Raw genomic sequence first — 24,597 nt, forward strand, 5'->3', positions numbered from 1 at the left:
TGTGGGATCGAGCCCCATGTCGGTCTTCACGCTCAGTGTGGAGTCTGCTTGTGCCTCCTCTCCCTCTGCTCCTCCCCTCCCCTCTCTCTCTCAAATAAATAAAATCTTAAAAATAAAGAGATAAATCTTTAAAAAAATCATTAACATGGTAAGTTTATGCTATATATATCTTACTACAATTTTAAAAATATCCTGGACACACAGGAAATAGGATATATAACATATAAACTTAAAATAAGTGCCTATAAAATATTATTCATATTTCAAGAGCACATACTAATTACGAGAATTAGTAGGAGACAACTCAAATTCGTTTTTTTAAAGATTTTATTTATTTATTTGAGAGAGAGAGAGCATGAGATGGGGGAGGGTCAGAGGGAGAAGCAGACTCCCTGGGAGCCTGATGTGGGACTCGATCCCGAGACTCCAGAATCATGACCTGAGCCGAAGGCACTTGTTTGACCAACTGAGCCACCCGGGCGCCCTTGAACTCTTTTTTAAAAAATATTTATTTATTTATTTTAGAGAGAGAACATGCATGTGATTGGGAGAGGCAGAGGGAGAGAGAATCTAAAGCAGAGGAGCCTGATGGGGCGCTCGATCTCACAACCCTGAGATCATGACCTGAGCCCAAATCAAGAGTTGGATGCTTAACTGACTGAGCCACTCAGGTGTCCCAATTACTCAAATTTGAAAGCTGATGTAACAACTCAACGTGGTTTCTACCAATTGCTTGAAGAAAAACAATGTAAAAGTATTTCATTTATTAGATATTAAAATTTACAAAATTATCATAATTATAATAGTGAGGTAATTAAGGCATTGTGGCTAAGATAGCATATGTAATGACAGTTAGGCCGATGGAATGTTTCAGAGAGCCCGGAAACAGGCCTAAGTATCAACACAGACAGTTGATTTACAGTAAAAATGGTATTCAAGAGCAGTGGAGAAAGTACATTCTTTTCAATAATTAATGCTAGAAAAACTGGATAGTCATATAGAAAAAAATGAAACTCAGTTACTACCTAACATCATATACAACATAAATTCCATATCTGTGTATGTAACATAAAATAGTGAAAGTTTGGGAGAAAATATATGGGAGACATCTCCCATCTATTATATTGTCATAATAAACAGGAGGGAGAGAAAAGAAAAAAGGAAAATACTGATGTTTAAACATGTTAAAATTTAGACTGTTGCCTCCCTGTGTTCACTAACCCCAAACTATTCCCAATTCTGTCTCAATCCCTACCAGTTTCCCACTTTGAAAGACTCATCTTAAAACAAAAAAGCCCTTACCCCAAATCTCTAAAAATACCCTAACATCCGCCCCTTTTTTTTTAAGGTTTTATTTATTTATTTGAGAGAGAGAGAATGAGAGATAATAGAGAGCACGAGAGGGAGGAGGGTCAGAGGGAGATGCAGACGCCCTGCTGAGCAGGGAGCCCGATGTGGGACTCGATCCCGGGACTCCAGGATCATGACCTGAGCCGAAGGCAGTCGCTTAACCTACTGAGCCACCCAGGCGCCCCACGTCCGCCCTTCTTTTAAAAAAAAGATCTTATTTTTCCATTTGAGAGAGAGAGTGAGAGAGTGAGCACGAGCAGGGGGAAGAGCAGAGGGAGAAGTAGACTCCTCGCTGAGCAGGGAGCTTGTCGTGGGGCTCAATCCCAGGACTCCAGGATCATGACCTGAGCCGAAGGCAGACGCTTAACCCACTGAGACACCCAGGCGCCCCTAACATCCCCTTTTGAATTCTCACCAAGATCGTATCAAGTTGATGTGCCTCCTTGCTACAGGTTTAATCACTCAGCTTTGTTTGATGAACAGGTTTCCTTGATGGTCTTTGTGGGGGAATAAAAAATCGACAGTCTTTATCTTTTTAAGATATATACTGAAATCTTTATAGACAAAAGGATATCATTTCTGAGATCTGCTCCAAAATTAATGAAAAAAAATAGAGAAAGTATATAGGGATAGTTAAGATCGATCATAAATTGTTGAAGGTGGGTAATGGTACATGGGAGTTCATTATACTACTCTAATTCTGTATGTTTTAAATCCACTCTAATAATTGTAAAAACTTATTTTTCTCTTTTTTTAGTCCTTAAGAGGGCATGTTCATTAAGGTCACAATAGAGTTACAATATCTGACTGAGATTGCCAGGTTCACATGCAGGAAGCACTTAGGCAAACATAACCTAAGTCATGGTGGATTTTGGAATTCTGCCATGGATGGAAAGTGGGGAAGAGCAAAGTAGTTGTTGATTTGAAATAATTCTTTTTAATCCCCTCCTACTACAACCTCATAATTTAGAACTAAGGGCAGATATAATTAACTTAAATTTGACATTTAAATCTTGGTTAAAACAAATAAAAAAGGGTAGGGAATATTTTCTGTGCTTTCTTTATTCAGACAGTGAAACTGTGTTACAGTCAGCTAAATTCTTAGTTGTGCTTAGAATGTGCTCCCTCCTACAATTTACTCTGGAAAAATGAAGATTCTTATTCTTTCTTAGAATCCTGGACCCTGAAATGGGCAGTTAGGACGATTCCATATACATGCAGGGTGATGCCCAGTTTGAGGCTCTGAGTAGCTAGTCATATAAGTTGACTTTTCTGTGCATTTGTATCGAGGAGGATCCAGCTCAGGTTGATGTCCTGGAAACCAGTGAGGCTCTCTCTTAAACCCTGAGAGAAGAAAGAGAAGGAAAGGCAAGTGGAATCAGTCAACAACAACGAGCCTTAGTAACCGGTCTTGTTCTTATTTCTGAGGGAAAATTTTTGAGTCTAGTGAGTACTGTCAAAATTGAGAAAAGAGAAAAATCAGGGGTGCCTAGGTGTCTCAGTCAGTTAAGTGTCTCCCTTCGGCGCAGGTCATGATCCCAGGGTCCTGGGATCAAGTGCCGCATGGGGCTCCCTGCTCCATGGGGAGCCTGCTTCACCCTCTCCCTCTGCCTGCCACTCCCCCTGCTCGTGCTTGTGCTCTCTCTCTCTCTGTCAAATAAATAAACAAAATCTTTTAAAAAAAAGAGAAAAATCATTTACTCATTCACTTATTCACTCATTCAATTTACTTTTATTTGAGCTCCTTCTATGTTCCAGACATCAGTGTCTGGACCTAACATCAGTTAGGTCCTGAGAATATAAAGATCGAAAAGAATGGTCCACCTACTATGAGTTGAAAGTGGCATTTTGTTGTTATAGCTCATATCATATGATGTTTCAAAGTAGTGTCCAAACTGGAAAGAAAAAGTAATCAGTTAAAAATATAGGAGTCTACACTTAATGTTGGAAAATAAAGGACACAATGAAATGAATTTTAACAGACTGTCATATTTTGGATTAACTAGAGGTCTATATGTTGTTAGTCTACATTCTACTAACTTTCATATCCTTTGTTTACTTGTTTGTTTAGGAGACACTTTAGGGCAAAATGCAGATAAATGACAAGCCTAGGTAGGCAGCCTGAGTCAGAAGACATATATTTATGTAGATGAAGAAAGTCTAAAGAGAAGCAAGAGAAAAGGAGTACTTCCCATTCTTTTACTACTTTACTATTCTACTTGATAGTAAAGTAGGACAGCCATTCCACCTAAAGACTGCTGTCCACTCCCAACCACCTCACTGAACCGAGAGGCCTCAGAGATGTGAGCCTGGAAGTTATCAGATTCGTACTTCTAAAATGGCCACTGGCATTTCTTTTGCTAACGGAAGGAAAGAGAAGAGAAAGTTAGATTACCTGGGAAGGCAAGGGTTTGGGCTGCACGATATTCCTTAGGTCATATCTTTCCTGGTTCCAGTTTCCCATCAGGGTACGGTTTGAATAGGCATTCTCATTAGTGGTACATCTCCATCCATACTGGAAAAACTTGGACATATCATTCCAATCTGTCCACACTTCAGCATGGCCATCTGCATTAATGAGGCTGCCATAGTGTGGATTAGCTAGGAAATAGGCAAGGTGCTGTCTCTGGGAAAAGGCGAGAACAGAAAGGCTAGTTGCATAAACTAGGGAACAGAAAAGGCATTCATCCCTTTCTCCCTCCTGGCCAAGTATAACATAAGCACACCTTACTAAGGATCTAGGCTTTCCTCCCAATTTAATTGTGGTTCCGTTTCTTTCTCTCCTGGTCCGTGAATCCTTTGACCTAGCCAATCACAAGTAGCAGATGGCTAGGTACATCAAATGCCAACCCCCAAAGACGGGAAAACCTTCAGTATCCCCAATACTATATGGAAAACTAGCTAAATGTTCAGGAAATTTTGAGATGTAAGAGTTTAAGGACTGAGGATATTACTATAGCCAAAGAGAATAGGGACAAGTGAAAGTTGGATAACTAGATAACACAACAAAGGTTCAATAAATGATAGTTTCCTTCCTTCTGGTCTCAGCTCAAATGCCACTTCTTCCATGATGTCTTCCAAGTTAACTTCTCTCTCCTTTGTCTCACACAGAATGGTATCTTCATATCTTTAGCTTTCAACCATACATTAGAATTCTTCAAGTATGTGTTGAATCTCCTATGTTGAACTGTGTACATCCCTTTAGGAGAGGCCCTGTGTCTTATTATTATACCCTCTCCCTCTGCCTGCTCTCCCAGTCAATGGTGCTTTGCATGTGTATCAGGTGACCAATGTCTGAATTTCAATTTTTTTGTAAGGACTCAAAAGCCTAGTCATTTTTATTTTAGGCCAAAAGATGACCGTGGTCCCTTGGCTTGGAGGCAAGACAATACCTTCACTGAAGAAGAGCATTTTGATGCTGAGTGGCTTGTGTTGTTTGAAGAATTTGTAGGAAAGTGACAGAAAGTATTATTCAGCTGTTCCATTTTCTTTAAAGGAAGAGGTATCACCAAACTTGGCCTTCCCGTTCTCCAAAGAAAGAATGTAGGTCACCCAGATCACCATGGCCAGGAGGCCATGATTTGGGAGTCACCACCCACCGAGCCACCTTTCCACAGGTAGGGACAAAGTCAATACTGTAGCCCTCATACCATGTGCCTTTGTGAAGAGAGATGTGTGCACTGATGTCAACAAATAGCATGATGACTAAAGAGTAATTCCTGCAAAGTCTGACAAGCCTAGTACTCACACTGTACACCAAGAGGACACTGACCTTGGGGCTATAAGGACAGACATCACCATCCACTCAGTTGCCCAAGGCCAAAACCTGTGGCTCATCTTTGACTCTGATTTATCTTTCAAACCCTTATATCCAACCAAACTCTAGGTCTTACTGATTTTTGAATCAGACCACTACCCTCCATCCCCACTGCCAAGTTCCAGTTTAGATCACTACCAGCTTTTGTCACCATTATTGCTGTAGTTGCCTCTCTGATCTCCTTGCCATCAGCCTTGGTCTTCTCCAATCCTTTCTCCATAGTAAAGAAGAATGGTGTGAAAATGAAAATCTAATTGTGTCATCTTCCTATTTAAAAGCTGGCCACTGTTCGAATAAGACTCAGGCTGTTACAATGGCTTTCGGTGTTCTATATGATCTGGCCCCTGCTTAACTCTTCCTTCTCCCCTGTTACCCACTCTCCCTCCAACTACATTTCAGCCAAACTCAAGGATTCTGTTTCTCCATCATGCTTTTGCAAATACTGTTCCTCCTGCCTCTTCACTTCTCTTTACCCGGGTCAGGTATACTCCCCCCTTCCCCCTTAGCTTTTTTCTTTTTTAAAAAAAAGATTTTATTTATTTGAGAAAGAGAGAGAGCGAGCGAGCGCACAAGCGGGGGGGAGGGGCAGGCAGAGGGAGAGGGAGAAGCAGACACCCCGCTGAGCAGGGAGCCTGATGCGGAGCTCATCCCAGGACCCTGGGATCATGACCTGAGCCGAAGGCAGGCTCTTAAGTGACTGAGCCACCCAGAATTCAGGTTCACTTCATTTAGGGAATCTTTCCACTTCATCCCAGAGGTTGGTAAGGTTCTAAATCTTTCTGCGTGCCCTACAGCACCCCGAGTGACTCCTCACAGCGCCGCATCCCACCGTACCAGAATTGCCTCTTTTGCTGTGCAGTCCCCATCAGACTATAAGCTCAGTGAAAACACAGGCCACATCTTATTCATCCATGTATTTAGCCGCCCTCACAGTGGCCTGGCACATAACAGGCACTCAGTATTTCTTGAACGAATAAAAAGGAGATAGAAGCACCTGGAGAAATCCCGCGCAGCAGAGACAACGGACAGCAGCCATTTCGGACGAGAGGAAGGCTACGCTGGGACCACAACAAGCTGAATACAGCCCAACCTCTCGGCCTCGGCCCCGCCCCTTTCCTTTCACTCAGAGCTCGCCTCTCCCGGGCTCTGTGCCTGTGCGCTAGTGACTGCTTGTGACCTCATGCAGGTGTGACGAAGTCTCTCAGGGCAGCCGTCGGGCTAAAAGGCATTTATTTTGACACTCCTGAGGGTGTGAGGGAGTGAGGGGACGGGGTGGTCGGTGTCTCGCTTTTGCACTCATTGTCTATTTTCCCCCCTGCAGTCTCAGCACCAGTTTCTCAAGACAACTGGACGCTGTCGGTGCATCATCAATCAGCGACGGACGAAGAGGAGGCCCGCCGAGACCCCCACGGAGGAAGTGACGTAAGAAACTGGCGCCTCCGAGGACGCGAGCGGGGAGGAGGTTGAGGCCATGGCCCCTCGGCGCCTCCTGTTGGTTGGGGAGGGGAATTTCTCCTTCGCCGCTGCGCTGAGCGAGACCCTGGATGCGAGCGCCCGAGTAACCGCCACCTGCCTCCAGCGCCCGGCCGACTTGGCCCGGGATCCGGTGGCCGGGGAGAATCTGCAGCGCCTGCGCGAGCGAGGTAGCGAGGCCAACCCCTCCGCGAAGCCCCGCCCCCCTACTGGCGCGGCCTGAAGTGCAAGGGGTGGGCACGTGCGGCTGTAGGGCACGCGTAGCTTGGTTTTGAGCGTTGGGTTCCCTGAAAGCCGGCAGTGGGCTTGGACCTGGGTTGTCTTGCACTGTCCAGGTTAGGGAGGGATTCAGGTCTTGAGATACCCTCCTGTCTATATTTCGTGCTAGGTACTGAGGTACGTTTTGGTGTGGACTGCACCCGGCTGGCAGATGCCTTCGAACTGCACCAGAGGGAGTTTGATCGAATTTATTTTAATTTTCCGCACTGTGGACGAAAAGCTGGAGTAGCTAAGAACAGGGAACTGCTTGCCAAGTTTTTCCAGAGGTGAGGAAATGAGACCGCTCACAAGTAAAATATTTAAGATGTGCATTACATAGTTACTGCACTCACGCATTTTAGTTTGAGAAATAAGGCATATGTCTGTAAGTTAAATGTGATAGGTTTAGAGAGACTATAAAGCTCCAGAGGAACCCACAATCTAGTTGGAAAGGCAGACATGTAACCCTAAAAGTTAAATAAAAGTACGAATAGTATGTATGCTCTTGGGTGTGTAAAAGGAGGATCACCTATTTTGGATAATGCAAAATAATGGTAGCCAGTATAATCTAATGGCTAAAAGCATGGATTCAAATCCCCACCCACCACTTAATAGTTGTATGATTTGGGGTAAGCTTCCTTGACCCTTACTTGCTTTTGCTTCTTCATCCATAAACTGAGGATACTGAGGGTAACTACCTCAGATTAATGTGAACTTAAAACAGTGCTTTACACTATTATACCAAAACATGTGGTACTCTTGGAGGACTCTAGGGGTCATAGTTGTCAAGAAGGTTTTCACACAGCCAGGATTTTAAGTTAGTATTTGAAATACAGAATTTTAATAGGAAGGGAGTGAAAAGAACAATTTTCTAAACTGGGAAGAACAGCCCGATTAGTGAATCACATATAGGAACTTTGCAGACATTGACCTTTCTATGACATTAGAGGAACAATGCAGATACAAAGCCAGATAATACCCTGGTCAGCCACTAGTATCAGTTATGAGTTGAACATTGAATTTACATTCTTACTTCCAGCTACTTCCTTTGCATGTTTGAAGTCTATAGACCTTTGTAAAAAGACACAATTGGATTTTAATTATTTCACAGCCAAACCAAGTATATACAGCTTGCTTTCTATGGTAATTTCAACTTGTTACTGATAAATTGCTGGTGTCCACCTCTCCCTATTAGCTGTAAAGATGTTCTTGCAGAGGAAGGAGAAGTGCATGTGGCATTGTGCAGAGGACAAGGTGGGACTCCTGCTGATAAGCCCATGAGAGAATGGCACAACAGTTGGCAAGTGGTTGCCATGGCAGCTCTGGGGGGGTTCATTTTAAGTGACGTGCATCCCTTCAGCTGTGAGGTTGTGCCAGGGTACAAGTGCACTGGATATAGGTGAGTAATATCAGACATCTAAGCCTTTTTCATCTCTCATACTAATAATGAAAAAAATCTCTTAGGCAAACTTTCCCCTACCAATTTCCTGCTTTGGTCTCTAGAAATGCTTGCTTTTAAAAATAATGACAATAGGGGCGCCTGGGTGGCTCAGTCGTTAAGCGTCTGCCTTCAGCTCAGGTCATGGTCCCAGGGTCCTGGGATCGAGCCACGCATCGGGCTCCCTGGTCAGCGGGAAGCCTGCTTCTCCCTCTCCCACTCCCCCTGCTTGTGTTCCCTCTCTCGCTGTGTCTCTGTCAAATAAATAAATAAAATCTTAAAAAAAATAATGACAATAAATACATTAATTAAAAAAAAATGACAGACTCCATACTTGGTGACTATTTTGCCAGGGGTCAAGATAAGTCCTTTCATGTAGAAGGTGCTTTGAACCATATCTTCACCCGGAGCTTACCCTTTGAAGGTTCACAACCCAGAATCTTCAGGATCAAACTGGGTGACCAGTGGTTTTCCTTTGCAGAACCAGATGCACTTGTAGGAAAGTTGAACAGGTAACCTGCTGTTTTACCAGAAATTACTTCTTTCTCTAGCTGTATCCTGATTGGCTTGATGGCAACTGTGTATTGAATGGTTGCTATATAAATTGTTAATGATGTTGGTGCTATGAATACTTGTCAGTCTGGCCTTACACAAGCCTTTTTAGAATTAAAATTTGTCATATTTTCCGGTATATCATACGGATGGTGGCTGTCAGAGTTCTGAAACACATGGTATCTGTTTCTGGTAGATAATTTTTTTTATTTGCTTTTAGGATCACCTTAAGGATAATTCTTTTCTATACAGCTATTTGTGCTTTTAATTCTAGATCCATTATAATTATCATTTGAAGTTAAAAAGTTTTTCTTATGTGTATTTAAACAGAGGTTTCCTAGAAGCACCTTCATGTCATCCTATCAGAACCATTAATGAGAAACTCATTGCTGAATTGGGCAAAGCTTTCCCTCTGCAGAGGCTGAAGTGTTCCTTCCCTTTTCTGCCAGAGGGAAGCACCAGTGTTCTCACTTCCTGGAATTGTGACAGTCTGTCAGCTGCCTTTTGGATTAGTCTCTGTGAAGATAACTCAAATTCTGAGTCCCTGACTGGCGGGACAACACAAGACATGGAGGACTTTCTAGTGTTATTTTCAGAATTTAGCCTTCTCAAGGATCCTGGAAGAGACAGCAAGGAAGAAGCTCATGAAGAAATCTATGGCCAAACCAAGGTCTGTCTTAGACCTTCTCTCCTAGTTCATGTTCAGGCTGTCATCCAAGGACCAGACTTCCTCCCAGGTTCCCTGCACGTCCTCAGTGGACCTGTCTTTCGGAAGTGCCACATCTTGCCTTTCACAATGCCGGCATTTCATGAGACTTTATTTATCCTTGGGTTTAATAAAAATCTAAAGGATGGTTATCTTCAGTCACTACTGGATCACCTGAAGGGCGCTCTCAATAGCCTTCTGATCCAGACATTGCTGGAGGGCTCTAAGCTGAGCAGCTCAGTGGAATTTGTCTTTCAACCAAATGGGAAAGATTATATTATTAATGTGAAGTCTCATAATTTTGGCTCAGATTGTGCCAAGGATCTGATTATTGGGTCTGTCACTACGTCTGTTACAAGCATTATACACAAGGACCAGTGTTTTATGTTTGTGTCTATGAACTTGGACCTACTAGCCATGCTTGTCTGGGGTATCTCTGACTGGAGGATGTTGTGGACCTTTGATCACCGTTTCCTGAAGAATTTTGTTCCTGGGAAAATAGAACCCTTTAAAAGCTATTCCCTGTATCCCCCGTGCTATGTGCATGATATTAGTTTTTGGTTAGATGAGAAGAAAGAATTTGATGAACTAGAGTTTCACACGGTGGCCCGAGCAGTGTCCCAGGACACTGTCATATCCATACAATTCCTTAGTCGTTTCCAGCATCCAAAGACTCAACAGGTCAGTCTCTGCTACAGATTGACTTACCAGACGTGTGACAAGGCCCTCACCCCGCAGCAGGTGGCATCAATGCAGTCCCGGTTTAGGAAAGAGATTCAGCAAAGACTACATGTAACACCTCGGTAGTTTAGTAAATTGACTTCTCAAGTGTGATCCTTGTGGGTATGGGTGCGGGTGCAGATGAAAAAGACCAATTTGGGGGCACGTGGCTGGCTCAACTAGTTAAGCATCTGCCTTCGGCTCAGGTCATGATCTCAGGTTCCTGGGGTGGAGCCCCACGTCAGGCTCCCTGCTCAGAGGGGAGTCTGCCTCTCCCTCTCCCTCTCCCCATCCCCCCCTGCTTGTGTGTGTGTGCTCTCTCTTTCTCTCTCAAATAAAATCTTAAAAAAAAAGAAAAGAAAACAAGACCAATTTGTACCTTGTAGTCCTTTCTGGATTGTGTTTTTTGTAAAATCTTTTACCTTGTGACTCTAGCCAATGTTGGTTGACTCTAAAGAAACTTGGGGCTCTGTCACTTAAACTCATAGACTATAATGTGATTGTGACCTTTGGAGTTGTACCGTATTTTGATCCTGAGTCATGAGTAGGAAAACTAACAAAACAGTATCTTGTACTTTAGATGCTTTATTTGTGAAGATGCAAATAGAACTTCAGCGTCATATTTATATTTTTTCCATGCTGCCAATTCCTCTTCCTTTATCCCAATATGTATTATCTCAGTCAATTTACGAGAGTGGTGTTTGGAGTCAGACCAACATTTATTAGCTTGGGTAAATTGAAAGTGCTCCATAATTAGTATTGGTATCGTCATTATAACATTTATTCCATGGTTGACTACTGTTGAAGTCATGGAACTAATTAATGTCAGATTTAGAGTTCACACTTGGGTTTGTCTGACTCAAAAGCCCATGTTCGTTCTCCCATTGTTACTTCTCCTTCCCTAGTCTTCTTCACGAGTAACCTCTCCGCTGTGATTAACTCTAAACTTTGCCCTCCTAGATTTTGGAGCCTTCTGTTGTAAGCACCTCTCAGAGACACTGGGAGATTAGCTCAGCCCAGGACTCTACAGAATGGAGTCCTCTAATGTTAATTAATGTATGTTCCCATTAATTAATAGTTAGGCTCCGCAGATTGGAATTATATTGTAAACTCTGGGAAGGAAGTAACTGCCTTATTTGTTCTTACATTTGGAGAAAAGCATGTAGAAAGGCAAGAATGGAAGCCAAGATACAAACTAGGAGGTAATTACGGTAATGCCAATGAGAGATAATGGTGACTTGGACCAGGGTGGAAAGATGTTGTTGGGCTGGGTAATATTTAAAAGGATTTGCTGATGAACTATATGTGTATGGGTGAAGGGCGCGGGGCTAAAGAAACAGGAATCAAGCAGGACTGACTGCGTGGTTTTTGACCTGGAAGAACAGAAGTATCATTAACGGGGATGGGAAAACTGGCATAACATTCTGGGGAGTGGGGTAAAGAATCAAGGGATTTCTTATGGACACCTTTATTTCTTGTCTTTCTACACAGACTATAAGCTAATTGAGGGCAGGTAATATGATTTATAGCTTTCTTTGTTTTTATTAGAGAGTACACACACACACACACACACACACATACACACACACACACACACACACCGGGAGGGGGTGGGGTTGTTGCAGAGGCAGAGGGGGAGAGAGAATCTCAAGCAGGCTCCACGCCCAGTGCTGAGCCCAACGTGGGGCTTGATCTCATGACCCTGAGATCATAACCCAAGCCAAAACCAAGAGGCAGATGCTTAACCGACTGAGCCACCCAGGCATCCTTGATATATAGTTTTCTTCTATCCCTAATGGTGCCTAGTACAAGGGACAAGGTAGCATTTGAGCTGGATCTTAAAATAAGGGCAGTGATGTGATGGGAGGACTGTCAGGCAAGGAGGACATCCATTCCGGGCAGAGGTATAGATAAGGGAGCAGTTGAGGCACTTTTCAGGCTAGTTAGTTGGAATGTAAACGTGTAGAGGAAAGTAGTGGGAGATAAGATCAGAAAAGTAGGTTAGAGCTGGATTTAGCTGATTAAAGACAATGCTGGAATATGGGATTTGTACTTCATTTGGCAGGCAATGGGAGAACTGGTGATTTTTGATTAAGGAGGCAATACAGAGTGGTGCTTTTGAAAATTAATTAGACAGCGTTGCATAGGATGAATTTGAGATGAAGGACCTCTGTAAGGATGCTGTTGTAGTACTCCTAGGTAGAGGCAGGGAGGGGCCTGCATTAGAGTGAAATGAGAAGGGGAATGAAAAAGGGATGTCTATAGGAGATAGGGCTAGGCTGGGATGTCTGAACTTGGTACCTAATAATTGCCTATAGGAATTGAGCAATATGATCAATTTCCCTTTTCAATATTTGTGAATTTTGGGTATGAAATAATAATCTGGGACCCTGTCAAGTTCAGCACTCCCTCTGTATAACATTCTAAGTATATAGCAGTGTATATTAACTTGATGGTCATTTAAGTTTGAACACCTAAAAGAACTTCATTTTCACTCCCCTCCACGTTTTATGTATATGTTGTCCTATTTTACATCTTTTTTATTTTGTGAGTCCCTTTAATTTTTTTAGATATAGTTGATTTTACTACTTGTGTCTTTTAACCTTCATCCTAGCTTTCTAAGTGATTACTACCTTTATGTTTGCTTTTACTCATGAAATTTTTTTCTTTCTGTAATTGTCTTCTACTTATTGCCCCCCCCCTTACAGAAGTCCCTTTAACATTTCTTGCAAGGCCCATTTCAGCACTCCCTGTACAAACGGTTCAGCTACTGCTACAGAGCTCCACAACTCCACAGGATGGCATAGAACTCTGTGATTGGGGGAGTGAGCAGGGTATCAGGAACAGATGCATAACCCCTGAGAGTCAGAGGTGTGCTATCACCTGTATGACATCAGGAGCTTCCTCCTAATCTTCTGGGAAAAGCATGGGCTTTGAAATAAGACAGACCTGAGTTGGAATAGGGCTCCACCATTTCCTAGCTATGCAACCTTGGGCCTCAGTTTACTTATTGATAGGAACAAGGTGGTTGTATTACATTTAAAAAGGATAAAGTATGTAAATTGCTTACCAAATTGCTGTAGTAGAATGGCAGTGCCAGGGGTCTGGTTGATTTGTTGCACAGAATTTCTTGAGGCTTTCTTTTTTCTTATTCTATATTCTGCCATTACAGCTTTGTCTCTCTGAAGCAGTTAATTAGCTATAGGCGGTCTCTATCACTCTCCCCAAAAGACAGAGAGGGCCAGGTGCCAGTGACCTTTTAATGACCTCCGCTTTCATCTGCAGCTGTGCTGTTATCTTTAACTGGATAAATACCTCTGCCCACTCCGTAGAGTGGTTTAGCCACTTTCCGTTTGTGCTGAAGAGTGGCGGGAGAGAGAGAGTGGGACGGAGGGCGGAATGCCCAGAGTTACAAATATGTGGAAGGGATAGCTATGGAGGCGAAAGTCAAGTCTCGGGTCTCATTTCTTTTCTACTTCGGGATTTGCCCCAATTGGCCCAGTAACGCTGTAATTTAGTCTTGTCTGCGCATGTCAAGGTCTTTTGTCCCTCGGCGGACACCGTCGCCAGCCAAAGCTATGTCTCCGCGCTTGCCGCCTTCGTAGAGTGCCGAATTGTACCTTTTTTCCACGCGTGCCATGGCGAGCCGAGGGGCTCGTCAGCGCCTGAAGGGGAGCGGGGGCAGCGGCGGGGACACAGCCTCGGCCGCGGACAAGCTGCGGGAGCTGCTGTGCAGCCGTGAGGCGAGCGGCGCGGAGCCCCGGACCGAGTAGGTGTGCGGGCGCGGCGGGGGCGTGGCGGCGGGGCGGCGCGGCGCGGGGCTAGCCCCGGAGGGTCTCTCGGGGCGGCGCGGGTCCGGCCTGGCTGCCTCTTCCCCCGGGTTCTTCTGCTCTTCCTGGACGGGTCACGTCCGGTCTTCGCCCCACCCTGGCCCCCCGCCCCCCATCCCGGGTCCCGTGTTTCTCGGGAAGAAAGCCTGGAGGGAGGCTCCGAGGCTGCTGGCCCAGGCCAGGAGCGGGCTGGCGTCATGGTGTTTGAGTTGGCCGAGCCTCACTGGCAAGAGCGAAGAGCAGACCTTTTCCGGCTGTCCCTCTGTTTCCTTCATTGCCCGCAAAGTCCTAACCCCTTACTCTTCAGTGTGGGCCCCGCAACCTCCGGCACCTGCAGCCGTCTCTCTCCCCAAGCCCGGGGCACTGCGGGTTAGGACCGCATTGAAGGAGCGGTCAACATATGGAACTGGAGGAGGTTACGTACTTTGCACAAATTAGGCCTCTGTGCATTTGAACAAGTGGGGAAATGAATAAAGATGCATAATAATGACCTTGTTAAGAGAAGAAAGAAAAGGAGAACGAGAGCTTTGTGGCCTTCAAGGAGTGTCATCGAGGCGGATGAATTAAAAGTGTATGAATGAGCTTACGCATTAAAAGCAGGAAGTGGAAAGAATAAGAACAATTAAGGTCTTCGTCTCTTCTGTACTTAAACAACTAACTTCTTAGGTGAATTACTTAAGTGTGCTTTGATGTCCTTGCCATTCTTGTCGTTTCTGTCTAGTTTCAGCCCTTCTAATTAGTAGGTCTTCCTGACACATCCTCCCTTTACTTCTGAGCAGGTTATCTGGGAACAAAGCAGGACAAGTCTGGGCACCTGAAGGATCTACTGCTTTCAAGTGTCTGCTCTCAGCAAGGTTATGTGCTGCTCTCCTGAGCAACATCTCTGACTGTGATGAAACATTCAACTACTGGGAACCAGTAGGTGATTTCTTTAGTTTTCTTTTTTGTGGTGGTGGTGGTGGTTCTTGATTTCATTGCTTGGGACCCTGTTGCCAATCAGGATACAAATAATATACCAGTGTGACTGGTAGTAAAGCAACTTCATTTTCACTTTTGTATTTTAAGCTGATGATTTACCTCTCAGTTGAAGGCCATAGGAAAATGGGGCTTTTTACAAAAAGATGTAATTTGTAACTTTCTTAAAAATTTATTTTAAATCAAAATAATACTTCGAGATAATTTTTGTTTTATTTTTTTAAAGATTTTATTTATTCTTGAGAGACAGAGAGGCAGGCAGAGGGAGAAGCAGACTCCCTGCTGAGCAGGGAGCCGGAGGGGTGGGACTTGATCCCAGGACCCTAGGATCATGACCTGAGCTGAAGGCAGACGCTTAACCGACCGAGCCACCCAGGCGCCCCTGGAGATAATTTTTAAAGTTAACAACTACTACAGAACTTAAAGGGAAAACAGTAGCTCTCTGTTCCACTTATCATAGCCAAATCCCAGTCCCTAGAGGTGACAACTTTCAACTTTTTTGGTTATTTTTTATGAAATGTGCTAGAAATAGAAAAATGTTATTCAGTAGTATGCTTATGCTGTTTCATGATTTATACATATGTAAGTTTTCTGACTTCTTACCTCAGAAAATTCAGAGGCGAAATTTTCTGATCCCATTTTGCATGAAAAAATGCTTAGTGTAGGTAGTTTAAGGAAAATATAAGGTTTAGAGTCTCTCTGTTTTGGCTAATGAGTATCTTATTTATTTGAGAGAGGGAGAGAATGAGTGGTGGGGAGGGCGAGGGAGAGGGGGAGAGAAGCAGACTCACTCTTGAGCAGGAAGCTGATGCGGACTCAGGTCCCAGGACTGGCAGATTATGACCTGAGCCAAAGGTAGCCCTTTAATTGGCTGAGCCACCGAGGCACCCTTTGGCTAATGAGTATTTTAACAAAATAAGTAGAGGGTAAAATTCAAGCTTTCGACATTGACCAAACAATAATCTTGTAGAAATTATAATGTCCTAATACTTTTCAGTATTGGGTCATTTTGATTCTTATCTGTTAGTTTCAAATCTTGAGAATTTCAGCATTTCTGTGTACCTTTGTGTTACTAATATTTTGCTTGGAAACTTGGATTTTTGGCCAATTTAACTCTAAATCTGTTTTGTACTTTCAGACACACTACCTCATCTATGGGAAGGGGTTTCAGACTTGGGAATATTCCCCAGTTTATGCGATTCGCTCCTATGCTTACCTGTTGCTTCATGCCTGGCCAGCTGCATTTCACGCAAGAATTCTACAAACTAATAAGGTAAGGGCAGGCCAGCCTGGGAGTAATTACACCTGATCAAGAGTTGAGTCTCTGGAACAGTTTTCAGAAAAGGACAAAAAAGACTGGTAGGTAGGAGAGGGCTTTTTTTTTTTTTTTGAAGATTAATCATTTATTCAGCAAACATTAATGGAACAACTCTGTAAAAATTTTTTATTTTAATTCCAGGATAGTTAACATACAGTGTTATATTAGTTTCAGGTGTATAATATAGTGATTCAACAATGCTGTATATTACTAGGTGCTCATCAAGATAAGTGTATTTTTAATTCCCATCACCTATTTCAACCCTTATTGCACCCTCGTCCCTTTGGTAACCATCAGTTTGTTTTCTGTAGTTGAGTCTGGTTTTTTTTTTTTTTTTTTGGTTTGTCTTTTTTCTTCATTTTTTGTTTCTTGAATTCCATATATGAGTGAAATCATATGGTATTTACATGTTTGCAAATGACAAGATTTCATTCTTTTTTATGGCCAGATAATCCATTGTATGTATATACCACCTCTTTATTCATCTATCAGTGGACCTTTGGGCTGCTTCCATAATTTGGCTATTGTAAATAATGCTGCAGTAAACACCTATATATGCATATATCCTTTCAGCTGCATATATCCTTTCAGTTTAGTGTTTTCATTTTCTTTGGGTAAATACGCGGTAGTGCAATTACTGGATCCTATGGTAGTTCTATCTTTTAATTTTTTGAGGTACCTCCATACTGTTTTCCACAGTGGCTGCACAGCTTGCATTCCCACCACCAAGTACACATGAGTTCCTTTTACTTCACATTCTGACTAACACTTATTTCTTGTGATTTTGACCATTCTGACAGATGTGAGGTGATATCTCATTGTGGTTTTGATTTGTGATGAGTGATGTTGAGTATCTTTTCATGTGTCTGTTGGCCATATGTATGTCTTCTTTGGAGAAATGTCTATTCATGTCTTCTGTCCATTTGTTTTTAAAGATTTAGAGAGCATGCACAGGGCGAGGGGTAGAGGGAGCGGGGAGAGAGAATCCTGTAGCAGACTCCCTGCTGAGCTGGGAGCCCAACAGAGGGCTTGATCCCAGGACCCTGAAGTCATAACCTGAGCTGAAATCAGGAGTTGGCTGCTTAACCAACTGAGCCACCCAGGTGCCCCGACCTTGCGCATTTTGAAAATTGGATTATTGGTTTTTTCCTTTGTGTTGAGTTGTAGAAGTTTTTTATATGTTTTGGATACTAACTAATGGACCACATTTTGTCTGGTAGGCACTTTAAGTGCTGTGTATGTAACAGTGGCCAAATCCCTGCCCTCATGGAATTTATAGGTTAGTGGGGAGGATGGATGAATATTGAACAAGTAATTATAAATGCAGTGGGTCTTAAGGAGGAAAAGTACAGTGTGCAATGGGATAGCATATTAGGAGAGCCTAATTTAAACAGAGTGCTGAAGGATAATTCGGAGTTAATGGAGATTTAACCTGATTACCTTTCAGAAATTTAACTGTGATGGGTCTTGGCATGGATATTTTTGGGTTTATCCTGTTTGGAAATTACTAATCTTGAATCTTTAGGCTTATGTCTTTTGCCAAATTTGGGAAGATTTTAGCTGTTATTTTTCTGAGTATTTTGTCAGCCCTGCTCTGTTTTTCCTCACCTGAGAGTCCAATGATATCAATGTTAGATATTTAATTATAGTCCCACAGGTCTCTGAGGCCCTATTCGTTTTTTTTCAAGTCTATTTTCTGTGTTGATTGAGCAATTTCTAATCTTCCAGTTCAGATTGTTTCCTCTGTCCCCTCCATTCTGCTCTTGAGCCTATCTGTTGAGCTGCTATTTTGATTATTGTACTTTTTCAGTGTTAAAATTTCCATTTGTTTTTTCTTTATATATTTGGTTGCTTTACTGCCACTTTCTATTTCATGTTTCCAGTGTGTTCTTAATTGCTCATTGAAGCATTTTTACAATGGCTCCTTTACAATTTTGTCAGATAATGCTAACTTTTATCTCATCTTGTTGGTATCTGTTGATTATTTTAATTCAGTTTGAGATTTTCCAAGTGATTTTCAGTTGAAATGTGGACATTTGGGGGATTATGAGACTCTGGATCTTATTCATGGTTCCTCTGCATCTTTGGGTCTTATTGAAGCCTTCTGTTTTGTCTGCTGCTCTTGATACCACTCTAGCAGGAGAAAGGAGGGTGTTTTCCACCTTTGTTATTGCCAGGTAGGGGTAGAAGTTGAGATTCCTCACTAGGGTAGGGGTACTTCATTACTGCTAGGGTGGGGTGAGGGGGTGAAGTCCAGATTTATCTATGTGGTCTCCACTGACAGTGTGACCAGAGAGGGAGCTTGTTACCACCAGTGAGGATGAAAGTCCTGGCTTCCTACTGGGCCTTTGATGGCATGGGTGGGAGTTATAAATAAATAAAAAAAATTTATTTATTTTTCTGGAGTGCTTTGCTGGAGTAGAGTGGTTATTGTCTAAAGGTTTTCTGCCTTGTTAGGCTACCCCTTTCTTGGCCTTTTGGCGAGATTGACCAGGCTTTGGTTGGTGTTTGTGCTCTTTGGCATTTCTAGTTGCCAACTTCTTTAGTTATAAGTCTGGGATATAGAAGGTGAAAGAAAACCCAGGGAACTTACCATTATGTTTTTCCTCTGGTCTTAAAGCCCCTAGGCAGTCTACTACTTTCTCTCTACCTTGAGTTGTGGTAGGTTTACTTTACCTATAATGTCCAGAGTTTTTGGTTTTACATAGCAGGAGGAAAAGGGAAAAGTATGGCTGATCCATCTTCCATGAAGCAGAAGTCCCTGATGAGAGAACTAGAGGGTGAGTAGGAATCATCTAGGTAAAGGAAGAATGGGGATGAGGGAAGAAGGCCATGAGGCTGGGAGGAGGGCCAGCATGGCCTTCTTTTATAAATAGGCTTGATGCTTGGAAGAGACAGTGAGTGGTGGAGTGGGTTTTGTGATACTGAAAGGTAGGAGGGGCCAGATTTATACAACACCTGGTAGGCTCTAGTAAGCAGTTAGACTTTTATCCCCCCAAGGGCGTTCTGAAGCCATCCAGAGGTTTTAGACAGAGGATAGACATGATTGCATTTGCATTTTAGACTGATCAGAAAGGTAGCACCTTAGAAAGTGACAGAATTCTGTCCTTCCCTTCCCTGTGTAGTAGTTCATTTGTTTTGTTTTTTTTTTAACTTAGCAGAGGAAAGGTGTACAGGATGAGGTCTTAGTAGCGAAATAACAATATGCAATGCTTAAGGCTTTTGTGTCCTTGCGGGTATCCACTGTCACTTCCAATTTGACATGTTCAACAGAATCCTTCATCTCCTAGCACTCTTCCTCTTATATCAATGACATGAGCAGGAAGCAGAACTGGAGTGAAGATTTCCCTTCTTGTTCTTCCTTATAATCTCCTTTCTGTTAGGTTCTGCCAGTGGAAGCCAATAGGGGACCACTTGACAAGGAGGAATTAGAGCTTAGAGTCCCAGGCCCAGCATCATCATGCACAGCCAAGAGGATGGATTGTTGCTGAAAGACAATCTGGTAATAATTGGCACCCCTAGTGATGGTTACCTTTCCAAATTCTTGCCACCCTAAACAAGAATACCTTTGTTTTGTCTCCCTATGGATCTGGGTGTCAGTTTCTCTGAACTATATTCTCAGCAGTGGGAGCCCATATATATATATGGGCTACTTAATTTCATGGGGTATTGCCAGATTGCCCCCAGCGTGACTATCCAACTTTACACTTCTGCAACAGTGTTCCATGTTTCAACCACCTCATATTTCCTGAGCACTTGATATTTCTGACTTGTTAATTTTTGCCCTTCTCATGTATGTGAAATGTTTCTCATTCTAATTGCATTTCTTTGATTACTTGTGAGGTGCAACATGTCATTTGTCATTCATATTTCCTTTTCTGTGAATTACATATTCACATCCTTCGGCTGTTTTTCAGTTGGGTTTTCTGGTTTTCTCTCGATTTGTAGACGTTCTCAATGGTCACCCCTTGTAGGTTTTAGATACTGGAAATCTTTTAGGCTGTCACCACTCTATTTTGTCTGTGGACCTTGTGTTGAGCAGAAATCTTTAATTTTGATACAGTTAAGCCAATTAGTTTTTCACTTAAAGGTTGGTGGGTTTTGGGTCTTTCTAAAAGAAATCCTTCACCACAATTCACAAAGATGTTCTTACATATTTTCTTAGCTTATAATTTTACCTGTCACATAAAAGGCTTTAATACATTTGAATATTTTTTTAAAAAGATTTTTAAGTAATCTCTACACCCAGTCCAAACCCCAAGATCAAGAGTCGCATGCTCCACTGAGCCAGCCAGTCACTCCAGTTTGAATATTATTTTTTATAAGTTGTAGGAAGATCCAGCTTAATTTTTTTTGTGATGTAGTAAACTGGATTTTTCGGTACCACTGATGGAAGAGAATCCAAGAGATACACCTGATAAACCATTGACACTAATAAGGAAATTCAAGATTTAGATGATAAAATTAAAAAACAAAAATCAGTTGTATTCCTCTGTATCCACAATTACCACCAAAAAAAAAATATATATATATATAGCAATACAAGATTCCTTTCATAACAGCAACAAAAAGTATGAAGAATGTAGGCGTTAAGCTACCCAAGACTTGGTAAGACTGAAATGGGTACATTTAAGAATTTTATTAGCAGATACAGAAAACCTGACTAAATGGATAAATATATCATCTTAAGGATGGGATGACCTATAAAAATACTGATTCTTATATAATTCAATGCAACTCCAATCAAAACCCAACAGAATTTGGGGGAGAGGCAAACTGTGAAATGATTTTTAAAATACAAATTGTAAAATGGACAAGGTGAGAAATTTATCAACCAGATACTAACACACACTACAAAGCCATAATAATAAAAACAATATGTACTAAGAATTTGACCAATGGCCTAGAATAAGGAGGCCAGAAACAGACCCATACATGCGGGAATAAGGTATATGAGATATAGTATTACAAATCAGAAGAGAAAGGATGGATTATTTAGCAGATGGTACTGAAAAATCTGGTTCACTACATCTGAAGTCCTAGCAGCATCGAGAGTAGTGCTCAGTGTATACTAGGTTTTCAGTATTTTTTTTATTAATCTGGCATTTATTGGATTGCTTTATTGAACTCTGTTAGGAATTTTTTGGTTATAGTGATGAAAATGGGATGTATTTCTAAGTTACATGCAGTAATATTAATCATGATATATATATTTAAGTAGTGCTTATTTTCTGAAGTATTCAATGCTCTTAAGTATACCAGTGCACTATAGTATGAAAGGTATTAAATATAACCCCTATTATGTTTATTTTTTAAATTGATGTTCTTAGTTATGAAATTAATAAAATCACAGGTATTTGGAAGATAGGGAAAGTATACACCTAAGTCTCAGCAGCCTGATACAGCCACCTTTACCATTTTACTACATTTATTTTCAGTCATTTCATATGCTTCTGATTTCCAAAGCTGTAATTCTGATGTGTAAATAATATCATATATATATATTTTAATTTTTTATTGTTATGTTAATCACCATACATTACATCGTTAGTTCTTGATATAGTGTTCCATGATTCATTGTGCATAACACCCAGTGCTCCACGCAGAACGTGCCCTCCTTAATACCCATCACCAGGCCAACCCATCCCCCCCCCCAGAACCCTCAGTTTGTTTTTCAGAGTCTATCATCTCTCATGGTTCCTCTCCCCTCTGACTTACTCCCCTTCATTCTTCCCCTCCTGCTATCTTCTTCTTTTTCTTTTTTCTTAACATATCTTGCATTATTTGTTTCAGAAGTACAGATCTGTGATTCAACCGTCTTGCACAATTCACAGCGCTCACCATAGCACATACCCTCCCCAATGTCTATCAACCAGCCACCCCATCCCTCCCACCCTCCACCACTCAGCAACCCTCAGTTTGTTTCCTGAGATTAAGAATTCCTCATATCAGTGAGGTCATATGATACATGTCTTTCTCTGATTGACTTATTTCACTCAGCATAACACCCTCCAGTTCCATCCACGTCGTTGCAAATGGCAAGATCTCATTCCTTTTGATGGCTGCATAATATTCCATTGTGCATATATACCACCTCTTCTTTATCCATTCATCTGTCGATGGACATCTTGGCTCTTTCCACAGTTTGGCTATTGTGGACTATCATATTGTATATTTTTACCTGGTATTGAATAATTATCTGTAATTACCAATATATTATGGTTGTTTAGGTAATGTTTGTTGAATGCATGAGTTTTATGGCATATGAATTTTTCCACTGTTGCTGTAACTATAAATTTTAAGATCTGTGTAATAGTCCATGAAATATACGTGCATAATTGATTGAACCACTTCCCCATCATCGGACATCGTGTAGTTTTTTAAAGCAGTTTTTTTCTAACGTAATAGTGATGCACTTACTATTTTCATGAATAGAACTAACCTTCCCTGTTTAGTTCAAGTTACTTCTGCAAGCTGGACTCATAGAAATAGGTGTACTGGGTCTAGGGGTAGGAATATATGTATGGTCCTCGATACATACTGCTTTTCAAAAGGATTATGCCAGTTCAGTGTTACTAATGACAAGTGAAAGTGGTTTCATCTTTAAGAGTTTTCTTGTTTCTGTGACTTCTGTCCTGGGTTTCTTTCAGATTCTTGTCTTCTACTTTTTACGATGTCTCCTGGCTTTTGTGAGCTGTATCTGTGAACTTTACTTCTACAAGTGAGTATAAAAGCTTTGCTTCTAAAAGTGCTATGATGGAAACCCAATATAGCGTAAGATTTTTTTCTGATCATAAGCAGTGTTTATAATAGAAAAATAGACTTCCTCCTAGCTCCTGATACTATATTTGAAGGAGGACTTAAAAATTTTTTTCTTGCTTTATTGACATATAATTGAAATGGAACATTGTGTCAATTTAAGATGTACAGCGTGATTATTTGATAAATTATATGTCATGAAGTACCACCGTAAGGTTAGTTAACACATCTATCACTTCACACTTTGTGGCAAGAACATTTAAGATTTACTCTGTTAGCAACTTACAAATATGTTAATAACATTAACTATAGTCACCATGCTATATACTGGATCCCCCAGAACTTACTCATCTTCTTACTGGAAGTTTGTACCCTTTGACCACCATCTCCTAATCTTCTGTCTCACCCTCTACCCCGTGCTTCCCCAGCTCCTAGAAACCACCATTTTATTCTGTTTCACAAGGCTGGCTTTTTTTTTTTTTAGATTCCACCTGTGAGATCATGCAGTATTTGTCTTTCACTCTTTAACATTTCACTTAGCATAATGCCCTCAAGGTCCATCCATGTGTTGGAAGTTGTAGGATTTCCTTTTTAAATTTATGACTGAATAATATTCCATTGTACATGTATACCACATTTTCTTTATCTGTTCATTCATAGATATTAAGGTTGTTTCTATGTCTTGGCTGTTGTGAATAGTACTGCAGTAAACATGGGGGTACAGATATCCCTTTGAGATAGTGATTTCATGTCCTTTGGATGTATAACCTGAAGTGGGATTGCTGGATCATACGGTAATTCTATTTTTAATTTTTTGAGGAAAGAAGTGGGACTTCTTGTTTTGAAACAAACTGTTGGGGGGAATACTTCTAATTATCACTTTCCTTCCTGAGGTTCTTAAATTCCATATCTTCATATAAAGTTAGGTTAATACATGAGTAACTGGTGTTTTGTTTGGTAGGATTTAGTAGAGCCTTATTTTTTTTTTTTTATTAACATTCTTAGTTTATTGATCCTCTCATGAAAAATCTGCACAACCACCACAGATAAAGCCACTGCAGCATCTTTACTCCTTCTGTTGTCCAATCTCCAGCTCACTTTTTGCCAGCACCAACGTTGGCTTTTGCAGTCCCCCTGACTTTCTTCATTCTGTTCTTACGTTCCTTTCGCTGTTTTCTTGATGTCTTTTTCTTCTCATACAGGCCATGTCTTGCAAGTCTGTGTTTGGGTTCATTTTTCTTTGCATAATCCAAAGAATCATAAATCATGCCAAAGCCGGTTGTCTTGCCACCACCAAAATGGGTTCTGAATCCAAACACAAATATGACATCTGGTGTGGTCTTGTACATTTTGGCTAGTTTTTCCCGAATTTCTGTCTTAGGTACCGTTGCCTTTCCAGGG

General features: G+C 41.6%; 3 protein-coding genes across 9 annotated transcripts in view; 2 read left to right on the forward strand and 1 right to left on the reverse strand.

Moving 5' to 3' along the window:
* Positions 1-810: 810 nt before the first annotated feature.
* CFAP68 (cilia and flagella associated protein 68) lies at positions 811-6,265 on the reverse strand. The gene is made up of 4 exons (XM_028105865.2): positions 6,162-6,265; positions 3,746-3,976; positions 3,179-3,245; positions 811-2,694 (listed from the first exon to the last, which is right to left on the reverse strand). Exons 1-4 carry the CDS (start codon positions 6,201-6,203, stop codon positions 2,519-2,521), a joined length of 516 nt encoding a protein of 171 aa, XP_027961666.1. The 5' UTR covers positions 6,204-6,265; the 3' UTR covers positions 811-2,518.
* A 238-nt stretch (positions 6,266-6,503) lies between these two features.
* Positions 6,504-10,639, forward strand: FDXACB1 (ferredoxin-fold anticodon binding domain containing 1). The gene is made up of 5 exons (XM_028105864.2): positions 6,504-6,810; positions 7,029-7,185; positions 8,094-8,297; positions 8,690-8,848; positions 9,219-10,639. The coding sequence occupies exons 1-5, from the start codon at positions 6,639-6,641 to the stop codon at positions 10,399-10,401; spliced, it is 1,875 nt and encodes a 624-aa protein (XP_027961665.2). The 5' UTR covers positions 6,504-6,638; the 3' UTR covers positions 10,402-10,639.
* Positions 10,640-13,877: 3,238 nt separating this feature from the next.
* ALG9 (ALG9 alpha-1,2-mannosyltransferase) overlaps positions 13,878-24,597 on the forward strand; it is an 88,577-nt gene continuing 77,857 nt past the window's right edge. For 3 of the 7 annotated variants that reach the window (XM_028105858.2, XM_088017589.1, XM_088017588.1), the window contains exons 1-4: positions 13,878-14,083; positions 14,924-15,062; positions 16,258-16,392; positions 23,088-23,158. In XM_028105858.2, coding sequence (XP_027961659.1) covers positions 13,953-14,083; positions 14,924-15,062; positions 16,258-16,392; positions 23,088-23,158 — 476 coding nt within the window. In that variant the 5' untranslated portion in view covers positions 13,878-13,952. Of the gene's footprint in view, positions 14,088-14,352; positions 14,811-14,923; positions 15,067-16,257; positions 16,393-19,849; positions 19,940-23,087; positions 23,159-24,597 lie in introns of those variants that run through there. The other 4 variants (XM_088017590.1, XM_088017591.1, XM_088017592.1 and 1 more) reach the window with 4 other exon arrangements.

The sequence above is a fragment of the Eumetopias jubatus genome, unplaced genomic scaffold, assembly GCF_037043125.1.
Source record: "Eumetopias jubatus isolate StellerSeaLion01/CBP00866 unplaced genomic scaffold, mEumJub1_p1.0 scaffold_13, whole genome shotgun sequence".
Classification (NCBI taxonomy): domain Eukaryota; kingdom Metazoa; phylum Chordata; class Mammalia; order Carnivora; family Otariidae; genus Eumetopias; species Eumetopias jubatus.

Coding starts and splice junctions, on each gene's coding strand:
- FDXACB1 (XM_028105864.2), top strand. CDS start 6,639: ATGGCCCCTCGGCGCCTCCTGTTGGTTGGGGAGGGGAATTTCTCCTTC. Junction 7,186..8,093: donor CTTGCCAAGTTTTTCCAGAG/GTGAGGAAATGA, acceptor TCTCCCTATTAG/CTGTAAAGATGTTCTTGCAG. Junction 8,298..8,689: donor TACAAGTGCACTGGATATAG/GTGAGTAATATC, acceptor CTATTTTGCCAG/GGGTCAAGATAAGTCCTTTC.
- CFAP68 (XM_028105865.2), bottom strand. CDS start 6,203: ATGGCTGCTGTCCGTTGTCTCTGCTGCGCGGGATTTCTCCAG. Junction 3,977..6,161: donor GCTGCGCGGGATTTCTCCAG/GTGCTTCTATCT, acceptor GCCTTTTCCCAG/AGACAGCACCTTGCCTATTT. Junction 3,246..3,745: donor CCAAACCCTTGCCTTCCCAG/GTAATCTAACTT, acceptor TTTTCTTTCCAG/TTTGGACACTACTTTGAAAC.